Here is a 23,056-nt window from a genome sequence, read left to right on the forward strand (position 1 = left end):
GCATGACTTACCCACACCAGACACCTCAGAAATACAAATCTCTTCCTACGCTGACGACATAACAATCACATGCACACATCGTAACACAGACAAAGCTGCAGAAATAATCCAGCCATACCTTGATACACTCAACACATGGTTCATCACAGACTCAAAATAGCTCCAACCAAATCTACAGCAACACTTCTCACCAACTGGACAAAAGAACACAAATACATACCTCATCTCTACATTGACAACACTCTAATACCACACACAAACACACTGAAAATTCTTGGTGTAACATACGATACATCCATGTCTTTCAAACAACACATCACAAACATAAAAAACAAATGCACACCTAGACTTAATGCACTTAAGTCAATTGCTGGAACAACATTTGGACAAAACAAAGAAACTAATACAACAATATACAAACAATGCATACGCTCAGTGATGAATTTTGCGAGTCCTGCATGGGCTCCTAATCTCAGTGAGACACACCACAACACCCTTTAAATCATACAAAACAAAGCCCTAAAAACAATTACAGGCTGCACAAATACAACACCTACAGACCATTTACACCATGAAACAAAAGTCCTCAAAGTCAAGGACCACCTCGACATGAGAGGCACACAAGCACTTGCCGCAGCCACCACAAACACATCACACCCGCTACACTACATAGCAGAACACCCACACACACCAAGAAACATTAAAACAACACCCAAAGACCTGTATCATACACAGATACTCTCTTCTCTTCCTCCACAACCACCAAATACCAGCCTCCAGAAACATATTCATAATCATATCACTCACTGCTCCATTAACACACTGAAAGACAACACACTGCTGCATGCCACCACCCAGCACTTCTAAGCTATCAGAAGAGGCTGGATGACCGCATTGTGAACAGCTGCCCAGGATGTAACACTTCACCTCATACCATACAACACATAATGGAAGACTGCATTATACACAATCATGCATGCAAACAACACAACATACACTCTATAAAGGATTTGTGGGAAAACCCAGTTTCGGCTGTGGCATTCCTTGGGGAGACGGGACTGCTCAGACAGACAGTCTAGGGAACGACAGCAACAACTACACTTAACAAGGTAATCCCTCTGAAACTACTACATTCACACTTGTCCCCTTTTCCCTTGTAAAATGGAACTATACAGGCACTCCTCCAGTCCTCCTGCACTCTACCCTCTCTCCAGCAAACATTAAATAACCTCACCAGCCAGTCCACCAACACTGTACCTCCTTTTTTTAGACATTCTGCATGGCATCCATCCAGACCAGGTGTCTTACCCGCTTTCATCATCTTAACAACTGCCTTCACTTCATCCTTCCTTATTTCTCCTCCATTTTCCTCACTCATCATGGTCATTTTCTTAGCATTTCCCACTGCAGCTATCTTTCCTTCCCTATCCTCCTTCACATTTAGCAACTCCCTAAAATATTCTGCCCATCTTCCCCTTACTGCCTTCTCTTCCATTATCATCTCTCCATCTGCACCTTTTACCTTTTCTTCTCAACTTGATTCTATTCTTTCATGTCTTTAAATATTTCATTACCCACTCCATGTCATCCACATGCATTCCAATCAATTCAATCATCATCATTTCTGATGTGTGTGGTTATTTACATTTATGCTTCTTCTTATGATACTGTTACATTAAAACCTGAAATTTACTTCCTAGTGAGATCAGCTGATCACACCAGTCTGCTACTGTTTACCTTTCAATCTTTTCATACCTGTATTTGCATTTCCACTTCCACTTGAATCCTCCTTCTACCCCCTCTTTTTTCCTCACACCCTCTACACATTGGGAGCCCTACTTACAGCCTCCACTTATTATAACAAAGTTCCAGATCAATAACTTCTTTGTTTCCCCCCAGGAGAGATTAGTTATGTATCTGTGTAAAAGCAAATACTGATATGAGTACAAAAAATTAATTCTGATTCATTCTGCAGACTAAAGATGATGTACCAAACATGTAGGCTATAACTCCTAACCTTGCACTCTAAAAATTACTGATCAGTAAATATTTTCTTGAAGTAGAAACTATGTACAAAAATTCTTCTTTCACTAATATTACAAGAAAAAAATTCATTCTTTTTGAGCCCACAGTTAGATGATGATGATAATAATAATAATAACAATAATAATGATAATAACAATAATGATAATAATTGCCTCAAATTTCACTGAAAGGAAGAACCAATGTGGATACCTGCTTGTGGGATGTCTGAAGCTCATCACCCTGCTGCCTGTCTTCAAAACCTGTCAACACCTTCACCTCCATCTGCAGGTGCTGCCCTTGAGGGGATGACACTGTCTCCAGACAGGATCCGGAATCTCTCTCAGCTTTACATTTCCTCTACCTTTTCATATGAAGACAACTGACATCTGATGACTGCTCCCCTCATACTACTACTTTAAACCAGTGACATAAAAATAATTCCACACTAGTATAACACAGACAAAAGTTCAATACTTCTTCCTAGAAGGTTCTATGGAACAGAATGAGGACTGTTGCAAACCATTGTGGGGGTCCATATTTCCACTCAGTAAAACTCAATGCAACAATCATTATTAGTGATTGGAAGTCCATGGACACAATGTCTTGCAATAGTCCCTGAGAAAAAACTCTGGACTGTTGTCTGCACTGTATTTACCTAGTTGTATTATGCGAGAAGGGAGCTATGCTTGTAGTGACCCGTCTTTGCATCTTTCAGCATCAAGTTTTTTCTTAAAATCTTGAATAGTGTTTGCACACACTATTTCTTTATCTAAATTATTCCAGGTATCCCACACTCTGTGTGGGAAGCTATTTTTTTCAGATCTCTTATATAGTTATCCTTTTCGAGTTTCTTTTTATGTCCTCTTGTTTTTCCATTGTCCCATTTTAGTAAATCATTCCTATCAAGATTTTCATTCCTATCATGATTCTATAGTCAGTAAATCTCCTTTTTCTCTTCTCTGCTCCATTGTTGGTAATTCCAATTTGGATAGTCTTTGTATGTTAACTTGGAAAGAGCTGGTGCCAACTTTGTTGATGCTTTCTGTATTCTTTCTAATTTCTTTATATTCTTTTTAGTACTGGGTGTCCATAGTGTGCAACTGTTTCTATACCACTGGTTTATAGTAATAAGAGGGAAGTAGTCACCAGCTGTCAGCTCTCCTAATGTGAAAAGGTAAAGGAAATACAGTTAAAGTTATGAGAATTCCTGCGTCCAGTCTGGAGACTGTAAGTAGTAAGAGGGGAGCAGTAGTCATCAGATTAAAGTCACAAAGGTACAGGAAACACATTTAAACTTGAGAGGGAGTAAGCTTTTGGGCCCAATCTGGAGACCACGTGGCAACCCCAGATGGAATTGAGGGAGTTCAAAGGTTCTGAAAATGGGCAGCAGGGAGACTAGTCTCTGTTCTCCATCTTGCAGGATCACCACTAGCTGGTATCCATCATTGGCTACAGCAAGAAATACAATAAAATTATCCTCTCAAAAAAATTGTCTTAATGTCCAAAATGATTAGTGTTTCATATTCTATATTGCAATTATGAAAATCTACTTCACATACTCAACTATGTAAACTTTATTGGTGTCAAAAAATTACTTTTACTCATTCTACACAGAAATATGAACATGTTTTTCTTTACATACACAAGAAACTTATGCTGTATAATTAATTTTGATTTAATAAATTGGGCTGAGCTTAAGGACGTCGGCAAACTAAAAATATAATTTTTTGACAAGCTTGCAAAAACTTGTGGAAAAATCATTTTAAATATGCACAATATAATGGTTAAGTAAAAGTGTCCTACAGCATCATCTACTATCTATAATTAATTCTTTTTAAAAAGTATCTCGAGCAGGCAATGTCCCTATTTAAAGGGACATGGCATAAGACTGGCTTTCTATTTGCTATTTACATTTAATATTTTTTTTATCTATATAAAACTTCAGAAGGGTATATCATATATCGGTCAACATATAGTGACAGCGAGATATGAAGGCAAGAAACACAGAGAAACAATTCATTGTATATTGTTCAAGTGTTGACGTTGCCACCCCTTTTTTTTCCTTTTTGGTATGGATCATTATATAACTAGGGACTGTGTTGAATGTTGGAAGTGGCTCATCCCTGGTGAAACAAAACTCCAACATGAATCACTGTTTCTGTAATGCCCCAGGGGTAATGCCACGATAAATGGCAATAAAAAATTTGGGATAATGTAAATGTGAAAAATACCACTTACAAAACACTGCACTTCATCTATGATGTCTAATTTATAAGTATCTATGCATTTTTTATCTATATTGCTAAAAAAAAATTCATACAGACGGTGAAAATTTGGTTTTATATTTGCAGCTCAATATTTTGGTAACAGTCTTTTTGTTACATTTATGCTCACAACTCAGAAACTTCTTTCTTTATATACATTTACCTAGTTGTATTTACCTAGTTGTATTTTGCGGGAAGGGGAGCTATGCTCGTGGTGTCCCGCCATTGTATCTCGCAGTGTCTAGTTTGCTTTTAAACTCATGAATGGTTTTTGCGCATACTATTTCATTATCCAGTTTGTTCCAAGTGTCCAAAACTCTATGTGGAAAACTGTTTTTCTTCAATTCTCTTCTATAGCTATGATTTTTTATTTTCTTTCCATGTCCTCTTGTGTTTCTCTTGTCCCAGTTAAATAAGTCCTCTCTATCAAGTATCTCTGTGCCTTTCATGATTCTGTAGATGGTCAATAGGTCACCTCTCTCTCTTCTTTGCTCCAGTGTCGGTAACTCCAGTTTAGCCAATCTCTCCTCATATGATAGGTTTGCAAGTGCAGGTGCCATTTTTGTAGCTGCTCTTTGGATTCTTTCTTTTTCTTTATATTCTTTTTGGTGCTGGGGGACCACAATGTTGCCTCATACTCTAGTCTAGGCCTTATCAATGTAACCAATATTTTTTTTATCATGTCTTCGTCCAAGTATGCAAATGCCACTTTTATTGATCTTAGCAAGTTGTAAGTCTCCCCGACAATTTTGTTAATCTGTTTATCATAGGACAAATCGTTTGTGATAATTACTCCCAAATCTTTTTCGGATCCTACTTTCTTTACTTCCTTGGTTCCAATTGTATATTTTCCTGATATTCTGTTTTTGCTTTTTCCAAACTCCATTATGCTACACTTCTTAGTATTAAAGTCCACTTCCCATTTCTGACTCCAGTTCCATACCCTATTCAGGTCTTCTTGCAGTGCTTCACAGTCCTTATCAGTTTCTACTTTCCTTAACAGTTTGGCGTCGTCAGCAAAGAAGCTCATGTAACAGTTCACGTCTTTGTCCATGTCATTCATATAGATAGCAAACATTATTGGTGCCAGTACAGATCCTTGCGGTACTCCACTGATCACCTCTTTCCAATCTGAATATTTTTCTCTGAGCACTACTCTCATCTTTCTACCAGTCAGGAAGTCCTCCATCCATTTCAGTAGGTTCCCTTGTATTCCTCCTATGTGTTCCAGTTTTTTTAGTAATTTTCTGTGTGGTACTTTGTCAAAGGCTTTTTGCAAGTCTAGGAATGCACAATCAGCCCATCCATTTCTTTCTTGCACTATGTCTATTAGCCTTGAGTAGAAGCATATTAAGTTTGTGGTGCATGATCTTCCTTGTCTGAACCTGAATTGTCTTGGGTTTAATATGTTATCTTCCAGATTTTACCCATCTATTCTTGATGATTTTCTCACAAATTTTAGCTATAGTCCTTGTTAGTGATACTAGCCTATCGTTGGTGGGTTCTTCCTTGTTTCCTCCTTTATATATTGGTACAATGTTAGCATTTTTCCAGTCATTAGGTATCTTTCCTTCTTTGAGTGAGCTATTTATTATGATGTATATTTTGTCTGTTAGTTCTTCTTTGCATTCCTTTAGAATCCAGTTTGCAATACCATCCAGGCCATGTGATTTTCTGACGTCCAGTTTTGATAGATGTTCTGATATTTCTTTTTGTGATGTTGTGAACTCACTCATGTGGGGAGATTGCTTGTTATTATCTACTTCCCAATTTTGTATTTTCTCTCTGGTGACTTCGGCCATCTCTAATTCTTCTGCGTATTCTATATTTCCTTGGCATAGTTTCACCATTTCCTGTTTGGTTTTAAGTTTACCATTCACATACCGATAGAATAGCTTGGGTTGATCTTTGCATTTATCTAGAATATCCTTCTCATGGTTCCTTTTTTCCTCTCTTCTCACATTAACATACTCATTTCTATAGTTTATACAAATATGCCATTTGCTTTGTTTTTTGTCTTTTCTCCACCTTTTCCAAGCTTTGTCCCTTCTGTCTTTTGCCTCACTGCATCTTTTGTTGAACCAACATTTAATGTACTCTATCGCTTTTGTCTTGGTACATGCCTGTTTACCCCTTCATTGTAATTATCCATCAATATATTCCATTTCTCTTCCACTGTTGTCTCTTCCATATAGAATTTTTCCCAGTTTGCATTCCGGAAGAATGTCTTTAGTTTTGCAAAGTCTATTTTGTTGTACATCAATCTTCCTTTCCTATGCTTTTCATTCCTCTCCATGTCTATTTCTTCCTTTAGTACAGTTTCGATGAGTACATGGTCACTCTTTCCAATTGGTGTCTTGTACTGGACTTTGTCCACTATTTCAGGTTCTGTTGTAAATATTAAATCTAGTTTCGATGGCTCTTCATTGTTTCTGTACCTTGTGTTTTCACTGACCCATTGGGTCATTGTGTACTCCATGGTCATGTCTAGCAGTACGTTGCCCCACAAGTCATCTCCTCCTCGCACTGTTATGTTGTCCCAACAAATTTCTTTACAATTGAAGTTCCCCATAATTACCAGATTACCCTTACCCATTAGTATCTCATTTAGTGATTTTCTTGTATCTTCTAGCATTTTTGTGTGTTCGTTCTCTTTCCAAGCATTCGTTTTTGGGGGCACATATGTCACCACAAACTTTCGACTTTTATCATGATCAGTTCAACATTACCTTTGCCCTCTGCAATTTTTGTCACGTTTAGGTCTTTCTTGGCCAAAAACATGATTCCCCCTCCCTGTTCCTTGTCCCTGTTTTTTATCCAGTAATTGTATAGGCCTTGTCCAATAACGATGGATGGTATTTCACCTCTTAGTTTAGTCTCTACAATTCCCATTATGTCTGGTTTTTCTTCTAACAGATAATCATTGAGTTCGTTCAGACCTGAAATTAATCCGTCAATGTTAGTATGGGCCACTTTTAATTTTCTTCCTTCTCCATTATTTTTTCTGTCCTTGGGTTTTTCGTTTTGATGCGCCATTGTCTCAATCTCATGCCGATTCCTCTCCAATGGAATTCTTTGCATTCTGTCTCCGTTCTCATCAAGTTTTTTTCCTTTGCTTCTTCTCTTAGTGACTTTTCTATTTCTAATTCCTAAGTATTCATTTATCTTTTTATCCATATCTTATTGTACTTTTCACTCTTTGTCAAGTTGCCTACTTTTTCAAATATGTCTTCTACTACCATCTGTGCCCTTAATTTTATCTTTAGAGGTCGATTTCTATCCTTAGAATAGCGACCAATTCTATATGTCTCTTCCAGGTCTATGCCTGCATCTCTTTCTCCCCCCTGAATTTCATTTAGGATTTCTACTGCTGTCTCTTTTTCTCTCATGTACCTTGCCAATCCCTGTTTTTCTTTTAGTCCATATACCACAATACATTTTTTTCCTATCTACTGTATCCCTGACCCAGTTAGCTTTTTTGTTAATCACTTGGATAATTGTGTCTTTTGCATCATCCTGCATTTGCTGCTTGACTATTTCTTTAAAAGCAATTTCCTTGTTTTCTATGTTTTTCTTCCACTTAATTTTCTGAATACTTTCCTCACCTCGGTTCTCTTTGATCTTTTGTGTCAATTCTTGTAATTTATTGTTCACCTCTATCTTTAAATTTTTGCTGTTGTTATCATCATTAGTTTTCTTCTTTTCGTTATCATTCTTCAACTCATTTATATCCCTTTTCATTTCTTTAATCTCGTTTGTAAGATCCAAGTTGGTTTTTCTTAGGTCAGTTTTTCGTGATTTGCCTGTGCTAAGCAGTCTATTAATCCTATGATATCTTTTCTCAAGTCCATAATTTCATTCTCCCACCGAATCCTGTTTTTGCTCATATCTCTCTCTATCTCTAATAATCGACTGAAGTTCCTGCTTTTATACTTACTAAATCCTGGAAAATCTTTCTCATCACACGTGTTAGTACAAGGTTTGTTTACATCGTGGTTCGATCGACTGACACCAGATGGCTCTGGTTCGTGACTGGCTTTCGAGTCGTTGTTTTCATTCATTTTTGCTAATTCCATGTTAATACAATTGACTAGCACTGCAGAGATATCATTTCGGACACTCACGATCACTCCCCACCCCTACAATACAAACCAGGTTTCCTTTTTCGTTGTAAATCCTCTTCTTCTTGGTCACGCGACGACGACGACGACGACGGAGGTGTTTGCGGCGTGGAGGAAAAGGATTTTTTGTTTATGGAATACATATCCTTTTCTCTAAATATTGTTAAAATTATAGCTTTTAAGAATATAATTACACAAACCTTTTATAAAATTTGGGTATTCACAAAGAAAACTCCAGTATGGTGTAACTTTTTGATATAGAGTAATAAGTTAACTAGACAATTTTTGACAAAGCTTCTAGTTTCTATATATATAAAAAAAAAAAAAAAAAAAAAAAAGAGCAGCCTCTATTAGTTACTAAGATATAAAGAAAAATAGAAGACATAAAAATTATTATATATATTTTTTCAATGGATTTTCATAAAATTTTGCACAGATCATTTTTATGCTCTACCAATTACAGAAAAAATTATCATTCTAGCTTAATTATTTTGATATATGCGCCTACCGACATCCTTAAGATTATTTGTAGAGAATATACATGTTCATGGATGAAATCTAATCCTTCATGAGAATTTTTCCATATCTAGGGCTGGCCATGGAGCTGGACTTACAACAATTACTTAGAGAGAGAGAGAGAAAAAAAAAAAAAAAAAAAAAAAAAAAAAAAAAAAAATACTTACCTAATCTCCATATACCTATGATACACCAAATCAACAGTAATGCCATATGTAGTTCAATTTCTATAAGTAGTTATGTTAGCACCAGTATTAGCAGAAGTGTTGTTAGACTTATTAGGTTAACAGTCCATAACCAGCCTAAGTGTTAAGAAAACAGGAACAAGAGGGGATACTAACCCATGGTGAGCCCTTTACCGACCATTTGTTCGTTTACCCAGTCAGTATGGCTCGAATGCCCTAACAACCTGCGACTCTGAGTGTGGTAGAGTGAGCATACATGGCTAGATAAAAAGATAAAAACCAGATTCAGTGTTGATCACCTATGGAAGGAAGGGGCAGTAAGAAATGGGTCACATGGAATGAAGACATTGCAATATCATCCTTCACTTGTACAACTGTGGTCTATCATGTATTTTGTCTTACAAGAATAAGAATCTTGTTTTCTTGTTTTGGCATATTGATGAATTTGGGAAAAAAATTGTGATACAACAGAAAAAAAAGTAAAAAAAAAAAAAAAAAAAAAAAAAAAAAAAATTCTAAGAAATAAAACCATATTGAAATAAAATGTATTATGTGTATCAAACAAGCTGGCAACTTCACTGTAGTATGTCCATCTTAAAAAAATATATATATATATATATACATGTATATAAAAGTCAAAAAGTAACAGGATTGGTATTTTACAGGAGCTACTCTTCAATCACATCTATCTGGGTAGAAACTTTGGACTATGTTCTATTGGGGTCTAAGACAAGTGCCCCTTGTACAACCCTAGGACAATTGCACCCCAAAATGTAATTTACAACAATTAGCCAGAAAAAATGCCCTCCTAATAAGAGGAAAAGGAGAGGAATAGAGGGAGTAATTGGGGAGGAACAGTGTGGGTTTAAAGAAAGGTAGGGGTTGCATAGACCAGATCTTATGGTAAGGCAGATATGTGAAAAAGCTTTGGCAAAATGTAAGTGTTCAAAGCTATGTTGCAAGCCCTGTTACAAAGGAGGGTTACAATGAAATGCATGTAGGGTGATTTATTTATGTGTTTATCAATGGGTTGTGCATACAGGAGGGCATGTGATGCACATAGGAAGGCTAACAGGTATTTGTTGACGTGGGCCCCAAAGGGGCGTGTACTATGCTCCACAGGGTGAAGATGCTGTCGACTTTCCATCTAGGTATGTTCGCAACTCTACCTAACAGCTCCACACTCTGGATGTGGTTATGTGCATGCGACATCAGCATGTGTCCAGATGTCTGCACTCCTACCTATGTCCCATCTTATTCCTATTAGGTAACTGTTTAAGTAGTCATTCATTTCTATGTGGCACCATGGTCATGCCTGGTATGTGGCCCTGTGTGACCCCTCTTCATAGCTATATGTATGCAAAGGGCCCTTTTTGGCCATATGAAAGAGCCCTGGTTAGTGCATCACCGTGTCGTGCTACACCAAGCTGTGCTATGTGTTCTGTGCTGTACAGCACACCACACTACAGTACATTATGCTACACCTCCCACGCCTCCAACCGTGCTTAGAGAACCACTGCAAGGAGTATGTCTATCCGTGAGCTGGGAAGAGTGACGGGGGGCCATGGGGGGATCCGCGCACGAAGACAATGGGTCCTCCACCAAGGGATGGGATGCAACAGGGGTTGTGATGTGGGTGGCAGTGTTGGGAGGGCATGGGGCCACCGGGCGGAGGTGGAGCCAATTGCGCCACCAGAGTCTTCGCTCGTGGCTGGGCATGCTTGTTGTACCAGCATTGCACCTGGTCAGTTTGAGTGGCAGTGCAGCGATTGCACTCCTCCAAGTGATCTTGACATTTCCCCAAAAAGGAGTCCAGGTGGGCCAGGACGCAAATGAGGAAAGAGTGATTGTACAGGATCTGGGTGGGGCAGTGGCCAACAGGGAATGGGGTGCTAATTCCTCACAGTCGATGTTGCTGGTGGGTGCTGTCTTGAGGATTAGGTGCTTAGGTTCTTTGACTGTGGCTTCAGTGTCCCCACTAGACTGGGGATAGTTCGGTTAGGTTACCATTTGGTGGACACTCCAGTGTTCTGTGAAACGGTTGAATTCTGCACCAGTAAAAGGGGGGGGGGCACTGTCAGTGCGAAGGGGGAGGGGGATGTCTACCTCTCAGTAGTAGCAGCAGAACTTCCAGATGACTCTGGTAGATATCATGTCCTGGCCGTAGGGCACGATGACGGCTAGCCTGAGAGCCTGTCTGCTATAACCAGGAGTGACTTTGCTGTGACATGAAAGGAGTCAGCAGACACAGATTCAAAGGGCTGGGTCATCGCACAAGAGGGGCTCCTGCTGTTAGCTAGGGTGCAGCACTTGGCAGGGCTCGCAGGCCTCCACTGTGCTCTTGATGCAGAGTTGATGCTGGGCCAGATGATGGTTTGTTTAGCCCGTCGCTTGGTGGCCTCCACACCATGGTGGCCTCCACACCATGGTGGCTATCATGGGGATGGGCCAGTGTGTACTTCTGTAGGGCAACTGGGACGACAATACACTGGCCATACAGCACCAGTTCCCCGTCAGAGGAGAGGGCACCCTGGAGCTTCCAATACAGGAAGACAGAGCTGGGTTGGGCGATGCGGTTGGACGGGAACACGGGGGTATGCAGGTAAACTGGTGGCTGTAGGTGGGGTCTATCCGCACCACAGCCCAGAGTTCCTCTAGGATCCTGTCAGTGTTGGCGGTGGGTGACGAATGGTCTCCGCGAGTGCAGGCATTGCAAGTGACAACACTCCTAATATGTGCAGCATCCTTGTCACAGTCGGTCTTGTCCTCCAGCATGGGGCGGGAGACTGGGGTTTGGGAGAGGGCATCTGGAATGCAGAGCTGCTTTCCGGTGCACCACTTTGCCATGAAGACAAAGGGAGAGTCTCTCTTTAAGCTGCTGGAGGTGGAGGTTCTTGATGACATCCAAGGTGTAGGAGTTGAGGATGGGGATGAGTGGACAATGGTCCGTCATCAATATGAAGTGGGGCAAACCAGATATAGTTTGCATTTGGATGTGGACCAGGTGACAGCATCTCCTGTTTGATGGAGGAGTTGTGGGTTTCGGTGTCTGTCAGGAACCACTAGCCACACTGAACGAGATGCAAGTGCCCCTCACTGTGGTCTTGGAGTAGGGCAGACCCAATGCTGTAGAGGCGTGATGCATCCGGCGTCTGCAGTACTATTGACAGGGCAGGGTCGAAAGGTGCCAGTATGGGCAGTGATGACAGAGCTTGCTTGATGTCGGCAAAAGCCTTGTTCAGGTGACGATGGGGGTGGCAACCATGAATTTCTCCTTGTAAAAGGTAATGCCATGGTTGTGACAGCTAGTGAGCATATGGTGGATCCTCCAGAAGTGGGAGGGGAGGTCGTCAAACAGGAAGATGTCATCCACTACTTACATGCTATTGGCAATGCCTTGCAGAGCTACATCCCCATGGAGGCAGTAGGTGTCGCCAGTGGCTGCAAAGCCCATCGGTCCCCAGCAGTGCTTATACCACCCATAAAGGCTGATGAATGTGGTGAGGTGCTGGTCCTCCTTGGCAAGATCTATCTGGTAGCAGCTGTAAAGGGCATCCACTGTTGTAAAGAACCTCGCGGAGGGGGTGATGCTACATCCCAATGCAGGGGGCATTTGAGATCCGTCGGCCACGAATGTCAGCGCAGAGAGTGCCAGCTGCAAGCTGGCCGTGGGTATCTCCAAGATGTCTAGGTGTTGAGTGTCTATCACTGTGACATCCACACCTGTGTCAGGTAACATAAGCAGACTTGAGGATGCTGACAGGTGGCAGAGAGCTATAAGGGCTGTCATGCACATGGTGGTAGATACCAGCTTTCCCGGTGGGAGGGGCAGTAGATCTTGGGTTTGGATGACTCGTGGTGGTCTTTGTTTCGATCCTTTGTCAACTTGCAATACTTCTCCCAGTGACTATTTTTCTTGTAGGGGTGGCAACGGATGTCCCTGGCATGGCACTTAGGGGTGTGAAAACTGTGTCCTTTGTTCCCACAACTGTGGCAGGTGCTGTTAGCTGCTCGGCATTTCCCGGGGTCGTGCCAATGGCTGCAGGATTGACAGGGGTCAGTGTGTCGCAGGGGGCTGCTGAGGTGGGGGTTATGTGCTTGGCGTTGGGCCTTTTTATATACTGAGACGGCGCATAAGCTCGGGTCATCCTGGATGACCGAGGCGGTTACCCTCGATGCCTTGTGTAAGCAGCAGCTGGTCACTACCTCCTGCAGTGACATATTTGCACCAAAGGAGCTGAGGCATATGAGTTCCTCATCCCTGACACCTATGAGTATCACCATTTTCAGCTGGGCCTCTGTGCAAGTGGTGGGGTTTCAGGCACACAGGTCTACTTTCTCAGTTTTAGCCCTTATGCAGCCATAGAAGTCATCAAAAGACTCACCTTGTGCCTGTCTGCCTCGGAGCAGGTCATGGTGGCAGAGGGCCTTAACTTATGCATTCCGGAAGTGAACTTGCAGTTGGTCAAGCACCTTGTCAGCCAAAAGCGAGGTGTCAAGAGGAATGTCCAGGGAGTTCCATAGTATCCCTTGAATGTTGAGAGACAAGCATGACCGGAGTTGTATGAGCTGTATGTTATGTGGTACCCTTTTAACAATGGCCATGACAGTATAGTCGACCCAGCCATGGCACCACAATTGGAATGACCAGAAGTGTGCATCTCCCTGCAGTGGTGGTGGATGTGGAACAGAGAGGTTGCCCGGCAGCAGAGGAGTGGGTAGCACTCCAGTGACAGGCAGGACAGGGGTGGAAGGTGGGGGAGGGGACAGGGAGGTCGATGACAGGCTCAATGGAGGGGGGTATTGTATTGCAGGGTCTCCGCTATTTTGTTGATTTTCTTGCAGTCCTCTCTCTGTTCCTCTTGCATCACTGCTACATGCTGTCTGATGTTACCGCCACCATCCTGCGAAGACGTCACATTTGGTGTGAAGGTAGTTGGGGTAGGTAAATTGACATCACTCACCTCTGAATCTGAAGAAATGTGTCTTTGTTTCATGTTTCCCTGGCTGGGTGGACATGGCCTGCATGGGTCGGCAGGTGGGCCGCATGATCTCAGCTTCACTCCGTATATAAGTCACAGTTGCGGCGGGTAGTGCTCTGCCAAGAGGCTTGGTATCCTGGCATGTGGGGTGAAAGGCCCCTTTGTCAGCACCGCTGTGCCTTCGAAAGTGTGTCACTAACTCCACATAACATGGTGTCCACTGTCTAGCATCACACTGTTGCAGAGCACAGGACTCAGTTCAGTATGCACAATATCACCTAGCACCATTGACATTTCTGTCAACACTTCATTCATGTACACGCCACTGAATCATGTATCGTCACATTACTGTCACTTGTTCATGTGCACACCACCAATTAATGTATTGTCAATTTTGTGTCACTGTCGCAAGGGCATCCTACTCACTGTGCCATGTTGCAAGCCCTATTGCAAAGGGGAGGTGACAGTGAAATGCACGTAGGGCAATTTACACATTAATCGATGTGGGTGCTGAAGGGGTGCGTCTTTCACTCTACAGGATGAAGACGCTGCAGACGTTCCATCTAGGTATGTTTGAAACTGCCTAGCAGCTCTGAACTCTGGGCATGCTTCTGAATGTCTGTATTCCTACCTACTTTCCATCCTATTCTTCCTGTTTAAGCAGTCATTCATGTCTATGTGGCACAGTGGTCATGCCTGGTATGCATAGCCCTGTGTGACCCTTTCGCACAATACGTATGAAAAGGGCCCTTGTTCAAGACATATCGCTGCTAGTTAGGGCATCACCATGTTGCACTACACTGAGCTGTGTTATGAGCTCTGTGCTGTACAGTACACCATGCTACAATACACTATGCCACAACACTATACCACAGTAAGGACATTTTTGGGCTTATGACAGAGTAGAAAGGAAGGCACTGTGGGAGGCATTGGATATATATGGGATTGGGGGAAAGCTGTTATGGGCAAATTAGTTAAAGTAGAGCCTGTGTTTGAATTTGAAATGGAGAGAGCAAGTAGTCTGAGGTAAAGGTGGATCAAGGATGTGTCATGTCACCATGGCTGTTCAATGTGTACATTGATGGGGTGGTGTAGGAGGTGAAGGAGAAGGTGATATGCAGGGGACTGGAGATAGTTAAGGATGTTACATATATATACCAAGGCTTTTTCCCCCTTACCAGGGGGGTAGCCAAAAAGGACAAGGCACAAAATCATTCCCACCCATTTCATCCCCGAAAACACTCCACACCCCTCCACCCATCTTAGCACCTCCTAGATGATGGGTCATCCCTGCACCCTGTCCACTGCCCTGGGTCAGAAGCAGTGTCACAGGACACAGCACATCCACAGCAAGGCCACTTCATTAAATCGGCGACCCCCCCTCTCCGTCCCCCCATATAAAGGAGAGGACGGGGAGAAATCCCTTCGGGCTGCGTCAAAATTTTTGCTCACACACACTACCTCACCCCCATTCCCCCGTCTAATTTTCTGACAGTTTTACAAAAACTTGTGGAAAATCATTTTGAAGTATGCACAACATATTGAACAAAGTGTCATACAGCATCATTTACTATTCCTAATTAATTTCTAAAAAAAATACATCTCAAGTGGATAATGTCCCTATTTAACCACTTCCATACGGTGATGCCTACGTAGGCGTCATGAGGAGCAAGTGGGTACGTGATGATGCCAACGTCGGCGTCTTGATTATATTTATTGTAGTCGTATCTACATAACCTCCATTCTCTCTAAACTGGCTTCATCATATTTTCTATGGTTATTAAAATTCACATGTGAAAGAGAACGAACGATTGAGCAGACTTTATTTTTTATAATGCGATTATTATGACGCAACATCGCACAATGGGCAGCTAATGCTGCCAGACGTGCGATGTGCCCCAGAGTGAAGAGGTTAAAGGGATATGGCATAAGACTAGCTTTTTCTTTGACATTTACATTAGGTATTTTTCTTATCTATATGAAATTTTAGAAGGGTATATCATATGTTTGTCAACATATATTGACAGTGAGATATTAAGGCAAGAAACCCAAAGTAACAAGTACTGTGTACTGGTCAATTGTTGCCATTTTTCTCTATTTTTTTTTTTTTTTTTTTTTGTGGATCATTATGTAACTAGGGACTGTGTTGAATGATGAGAAGTGGCTCATCCCTGGTGAAACAAAATTCCAACATGAATCACTGTTTCTGTAATGCCCTGGTAAAAGCCAATAATATTGGGGGGATAGTAATGTAAGTGAAAAATATCACTTGCAAAACACTGCACTTCATTTATGATATCTAATTTATCAGTATCTATGTATTTTTCTCCTATATTGCTAATAGTTTTTTCATACAAAGGGTGAAAATTTTTGTTTCATCTTCTCACCTTCTCACCATACTCCAGGTAGGGCAGTTGCCCTGTCAGTTGTGATGCCTCGCAAAGTTTCTCCATTGGGTTCGATCTCTGTACCTCTCTTCATCTTCTATCGTCTCCATTGTCTCTCCTCTCGTTTCTATTGCTTCCCTGATTCCATCCTTCCATCTTTTCCTGGGTCTCCCTCTTGGCCTTGTCCCTCTCGGTGCCCAGAGGTAATACCTTAGAGGGTACCTTTCTATGTCCATCCTCATCACGTGTCCATACCATCTCAATTGACTTCTCTCCACAGAAGTTAACCACTTCCATACGGTGATGCCTACATAGGCGGCATGAGGAGCAAGTGGGTACTCGATGATGCTGACGTCGCCATCTTGATTAAATCTATTGTAGTCGTACCTACGTAATTTTCATTCTCTCTAAACTGGCTTCATCAATTTTCTATGGTTATCAAAATACACGGGTGAAAGAGAACGAACGATTGAGCACTGACTTTATTTTTTATAATGTGATTATTATGACGCAACATCGCACGTCGGGCAGCTAATGCTGCCAGACGTGCGATGTGCCCCGGAGTGAAGAGGTTAACCACTTCACTACGGGACTTAAATCTCGCGGACAGCAGCCAATGCCAGCCGTACAACGTGTCGTAATAATACTCGCATCATAAAATATAGTCACGGCTTATGTCGATCGTTCTCTCTTTCACCCGTGAATTTTGAAAACCACAGAGAATGGGATTAAGAGCAGATAAGGGAGAATCTAAAAACACAGGGGTGACTACAATAAATATAATCAAGACGCCGATATGGCAGCGTCGCGAATCCACTTGCTCCTCATGACGCCTACGTGTGCGGCACCTTACGGAAGGGGTTAATAATAGTTCCACACCAAGCTTCTCCTGGACATCAACATTTCTCCTCCAGTCTCTTTTTGTTATTCCCTTAATGAGGCATAGGACTCGCATTTCTGCCGCTTCCATCTTACTCTTTGGCTTAGTTGTCAACGTCCATATTCTTGATCCATAAGTAAACAAAGGCCTTAGTATCGTTTTGTAAATCCAGACTTTAACCCTGGTTGCTATACTTTTTTCCTTTAGCAGTGGGTACAAAAGTCTTAGAGTTTTAGTGTAGTTGCCAATTCTGTTGTTTATTTCTGTTCCCAGGTCACATTTTTTGTTGACGTTTACTCCTAAATACTTGAAATTTTCTACTAAATTTAATGGGACCCCTTCAATTTTAGTTTCTATTTCCATATCGTATCTTTCTCTTGAAACCACCATGATTTCAATACGGGCCACATCGCACGTGCGATGTTGCGTCATAATACTCGCATTATAAGAAATAAAGTCACTGCTCTATTGCTTGTTCTCTTTCACCTGTGAATTTTGATAACCATAGAAAATATGATGAAGCCAGTTTACAGAATATGGGGGTTACGCAGGTACGACTACAATAAATATAATCAAGACGCCGACATCAGCATCCTCGCGTACCCACTTGCTCCTTATGACACCTACGTAGGCGTCACCATATGGAAGAGGTTAGTCTTGTTTATTTTCATGCCTATGGATTTTAATTTCTCATTTCAATTGTCCACTGTTCTTTGGAGTGCAATAGGGTTATTTGCTATGAGTGCAATATCACTGGCATATGCTAAGGTTATGATTTCATCTGCATCATTTTTAAGATTCTTCATGATTTTATCCATGTACAGGATAAAAAGCAGTGGTGAGATTACTCCATCATGTTGAACCCCAGTAGAAACACTAAACCTGTTATCTTCTCCTTGCTGCGTCCTTACTCCACTTTTACAATTTCTGTACACACTTGATTGCTCTAGCAAGTTTGGGTTCCACCCCATAATCAGGATCTGCTAATATGTCCCACAAATTGTTTCTTGGCACTCGATCAAAGGCCTTTTCTAGATCAATAAAAAACAGTGTAAATATCTTTAGCCCATTCCCATCTCTTCTCCATGATCATCCTCAGTGTGAAAATCAGTTCTGTCATTCTTCTCCATAGTCTAAATCCATACTGGCCTTCCTCCAGCTTTTCCTCTTTCTTGTCTCTTAGTCTTTCCTCTAAAATTCTTTTGTATATTTTTCCGATATGTGTTAATAAGGTAATACCTCTATAACTTTTGCATTCATTTTGATCACCTTTTTAAATGTCTTACAGATAACTGCTTTACACCAGTCATCGGGCACTGGGACATCGTGCCATGCTACTTTGAAAATTTGGTAAAGCCAGTCCATTATATCTTTATTAACTTTCAGCAGTTCAGCAGGTATCCCATCACAGCCAGGACTCTTTCCAATTTTCATTTTCTTTATTGCATCCCTAATCTCAACACATGTTATACCATCCCCCATTTCTCCTCTACTCAAAGCAACTTCTAGGTTTTCTTCCAAGAATTCCAAAAGTTCAGTATCATCTGATGGGTTTAGGAGTTCAGGAAAATACTCCTTCCATCTCTGGTCAACCTTACATGCATTTGTTAATAACTCGCCTTCTTTATCTTTAATTAAATTTTATCTTTAATTCATCTTCTTTATCTTTAATTTAATTTGTTTTATCTATGCAGCTCAACCCCTCATTAACAATATTTTTGTCACATTTATGTTTATTACTCAGAAACTTCTTTCTCTGTATAAATTATTTTTTTTTAGACAACACTTATCGCTTTTCTAAATTGTCTTGTAGAATTATGTCTCTAAGGGTATTCACAAAAGAAAAATCCAGTATGATGTAACTTTTACAAATAGAGTAATAAGTTAACAAGCTAATCTTTAGCTTCTAGTTTCCTATAAAAAAATAATTGATCATACATACATACATATACCAAGGCTTATTCCCCCTTACAAGGGAGGTAGCCAAAAAGGAAAAGGCATAAAATCATTCCCACCCATTCCATCCCTGAATACACTCCACACCCCTCCACCCTCCCTCTTATCTTAGCACCTCCTGGATGACGGGTCATCCCTGCACCTTGTCCACTGCCCTGGGTCAGAAGCAGTGTCGCCATACACAGCACATCCACAGCAAGGCTGCTTCATTAAATCGGCGACCCCCCTCTCCGTCCCCCCATGTATAATAGGAGAAGACGGGGAGAATTCCCTTCAGGCTGCGTCAAATTTTGCTCACACATTCCACCTCATGCATCACAACATCATCCATATACAACCATTCTCCATTCACCCCTGTCTTCTGTCCTCTCCCGTCCTTCCTCAACAGACATTCCCCTCTTCCCCAAAGCCCCCTTCACCCCATCCATCCACCTCATCCTAGGATGTCCCCTCATGTTCACTCCCTCCACATCTGCCTTCCATACCTCTTTTACTAGTCTTTCTTCACTCATTCTTTCCATGTGTCCAAACCATCCTAATACTCTTTCATCAACCCTATCTCCCAGCTCCCTTTCCACCCCTGTTCTTCTCCTCACCTCCTCATTTCTCACTCTATCTAGCCTAGTAACCCCCATCATACTTCTCAGACACCTCATCTCACCTCTCATGGCGCTGTGGTTAGAGCTCTGGCCTGCCACTACGGAGGTCCGGGTTCGACTCTCGCCCGGGGCTGAAATAATATTAGTATCGCAGCGCTGAGGGGTGTTACTCCAACTCTTGTGGGCGGGGAGTTGGGGGTGTGTGTGTGTGCAAGGTCATAGCATTACCCATAGATCGGACTTACGAGCTCTGAGCTCTCTTCCAGGAGGGAAATAGCTATCGATCACGAGTCCAACACGTGATCCAAAGACCAAGTGAATACATTCAAACTCCTTCTCTCTTCCTCTCTTATGTTCCATGTTTCTGCCCCATACAGTGCTGTTGGCACAATCACTCCTTCATACAGTCTCTTCTTAGCATCCATTCCCAAATGTCTATTCCTCATTACACTCTTCAATCCACCAAGGCACTTACTCGCTTCTCTCAATCTACATTCTACCTCCACCTTTACTCCACCTTTTCCTGCCACATTTGCACCCAAGTATCTAAAACTATCCACTTCCTCCAGTTGCTCTCCCTTAATGCTCACTTCCAGTCTACTGCCACTTTCACCCCTTGTACATCTCATCACCTTACTTTTACCCACATTTATCTTTAGCTTTCTTCTATCACATACTCTCCCAAACTCTGTCACCAATTTCCTCAGTCCCTCCTCCGATCCTGCCACAAGCGCAGTGTCGTCAGCAAACAACAGCTGGCTCACCTCACACTTTTCTCCATTTTCTTTAACCATCTCCAATCCCTGACCCACTACCCTTGCATTTACCTCTCGCACTACCCCATCCATGGAAAGTTGAACAGCCAGGGCGACATAACGCATCCTTGACGAAGTCCCACCTTTACCTCGAACCACTCACTCTCTCCATTTCTAATCCTGACACAAGCTTTACTACTCTCATAAAAACTCTTGACAGCTCTTAGAAGCTTTCCTCTTATCCCATATATCTGCATAACCTCCCACAGTGCCTTTCTGTCTACCCTATCATAAGCCTTTTCCAGATCCATAAAAGTAAAAAAAAAACATCCTTCCCCTTTCCTATAGCTTTCTCACATATTTGTCTTACCACAAAGATCTGATCTACACAACCTCTACCCGTCCTAAATCCACACTGTTCCTCACCAACTACTCCCTCTGTTCCTCTCCTAATCCTCTCAATCAAGATCCTCCCATAAGCCTTCCCAACTACACTTAACAAGCTAATCCCTCTGAAACTACTACATTCACACTTGTCACCTTTTCCCTTGTAAAGTGGAACTATACAGGCACTCCTCCAGTCCTTCGGCACTCTACCCTCTCTCCAGCAAACATTAAATAACCTCACCAGCCAGTCCACCATCACTGCACCTCCTTTTTTTAGACATTCTGCATGGCATCCATCCAGACCAGGTGCCTTACCTGCTTTCATCATCTTAACAACTGCCTTCACTTCATCTTTCCTTATTTCTCCTCCATTTTCCTCACTCATCATGGTAATTTTCTTAGCATTTCCCACTGCAACTATCTTTCCCTCCCTATCCTCCTTCACATTTAGCAACTCCCTAAAATATTCAGCCCACCTTCCCCTTACTGCCTTCTCTTCCATAATCATCTCTCCATCTGCACCTTTTACCTTTTTTTCTCTACTTGATTCGCCTCCTCTTCCTCTCTTAATTTCTTTCCAAAACATCTTTTTATTACTTTCAAAATTTTCTGTCATACTCTTACCCCACTTCACATCTGCTCTCCTCTTTCCCTCCTTTACCTTTTGCTTTATTTCTCTTTTCTTTTCTTTGTACCTCTCATATGACTCCCTCGTCCTATTTTGTAACCAATCTGTGAAAGCTGGCTTCTTCTCTTCTACAACCTTCTTTGTTTCCTCATCCCACCATTCACTACCCTTCCTTCTATTTCCTCCTGTCCTTCTTGTTCCACACACCATCCTTGCACACTTTGTAACTCCCTCCTTGAACCATCCCCATTCCTCCTCCACACCTAGCTCTACTCTATCCTTCACACCCTCCCACTCCTCCTTCAGCTTCTTCTTGTACTCCTTCACCTTTTCCTTTAAAGAGTTCACTCTAAGCACCTCCCTACCTTTTGTCCCTTTCCTCTTTCTCCATCTATCCTCCACTCTCAACTTACCTTCCACCAAAAAATGGTCTGATATTCCCCCACCCTCTCCCCTTAGCACATGTACATCCTTAACTCTTCCTATCATAGTCCTATTTACCATTACATAATCCATCAACGCTCTATCTACCACCCTTCCATCCACCACCCTCTCCCATGTGTACTTATGCTGGACTTTCTTCCGAAACACTGTATTTGCTATCATCAACTCTCTTTCTGGACACATTTCCACCATCAACTCTCCACTACGATTCTTTCCTGGAACTCCACATTTCCCAACCACTCCATCAATTGGACCATTTCCTACCCTAGCATTAAGGTCTCCCAGTACTATTACGTTGACATTTCTCCCTAAATCCTCTATGCTCTCATTTAAATCTATCCAAAAGGCCTCCCTTTCTTCTATACTCCTCTCACTGCCAGGCCCATATGCACTTACAAAGACCCATATCTCCTTTCCCAGTTTCACCTTCATCCACATTATCCTTGAGGAAACCTCCTTCCACTCCACTACACGTTTACCTATCTCTTCACTTACTAGAATAGCCACCCCTTCCCTCCCTCGCCCTCTCTTCACTCTTGATAACCTCCCACTTACACTCCCAAACTTACACTCACCCTTCCCTTTCAACTTAGTTTCACTCAAAGCCAACACATCCATCTTTCTTCTCACAAACATACTACCTATCTCTTCCCTTTTACTCTCATTTGTACCACATCCACGCACATTAAAAGACCCAAACCTTAGGGTGCTGGTCGAAAAACTCCCAGACCCTTTTATGCCTTTACTTTTTCGTTTAGGAATGTCCCCTGTGGGGCTACAAGAAGGATGCCTAGTCCCACTCCCCGTCCCTTTCTTCTCGCCTCTTAAGATCCAAATGGAAATACTTGGTGGCAGTATTCTTTCCCCCCACCACAGGGAATTCCCCCACAGCAGAAAATGAATACTCAGAGAAATGGTACAGGACAA

At 41.9% G+C, this 23,056-nt stretch overlaps 2 protein-coding genes across 2 annotated transcripts in view; both read right to left on the reverse strand.

Moving 5' to 3' along the window:
* Positions 1-23,056, reverse strand: part of U2af38 (U2 small nuclear riboprotein auxiliary factor 38) — a 100,705-nt gene that overhangs the window by 47,985 nt on the left and 29,664 nt on the right. The gene's annotated exons all lie outside the window — the stretch shown is intronic.
* LOC143038113 (uncharacterized) lies at positions 936-22,602 on the reverse strand. Its single transcript, XM_076207106.1, has 2 exons — positions 21,439-22,602; positions 936-1,377 (listed from the first exon to the last, which is right to left on the reverse strand). The coding sequence occupies exons 1-2, from the start codon at positions 22,565-22,567 to the stop codon at positions 1,076-1,078; spliced, it is 1,431 nt and encodes a 476-aa protein (XP_076063221.1). The 5' UTR covers positions 22,568-22,602; the 3' UTR covers positions 936-1,075.

Source organism: Oratosquilla oratoria, chromosome 23 (genome assembly GCF_046742065.1).
Source record: "Oratosquilla oratoria isolate Oo_2021 chromosome 23, ASM4674206v1, whole genome shotgun sequence".
Lineage (NCBI taxonomy): Eukaryota > Metazoa > Arthropoda > Malacostraca > Stomatopoda > Squillidae > Oratosquilla > Oratosquilla oratoria.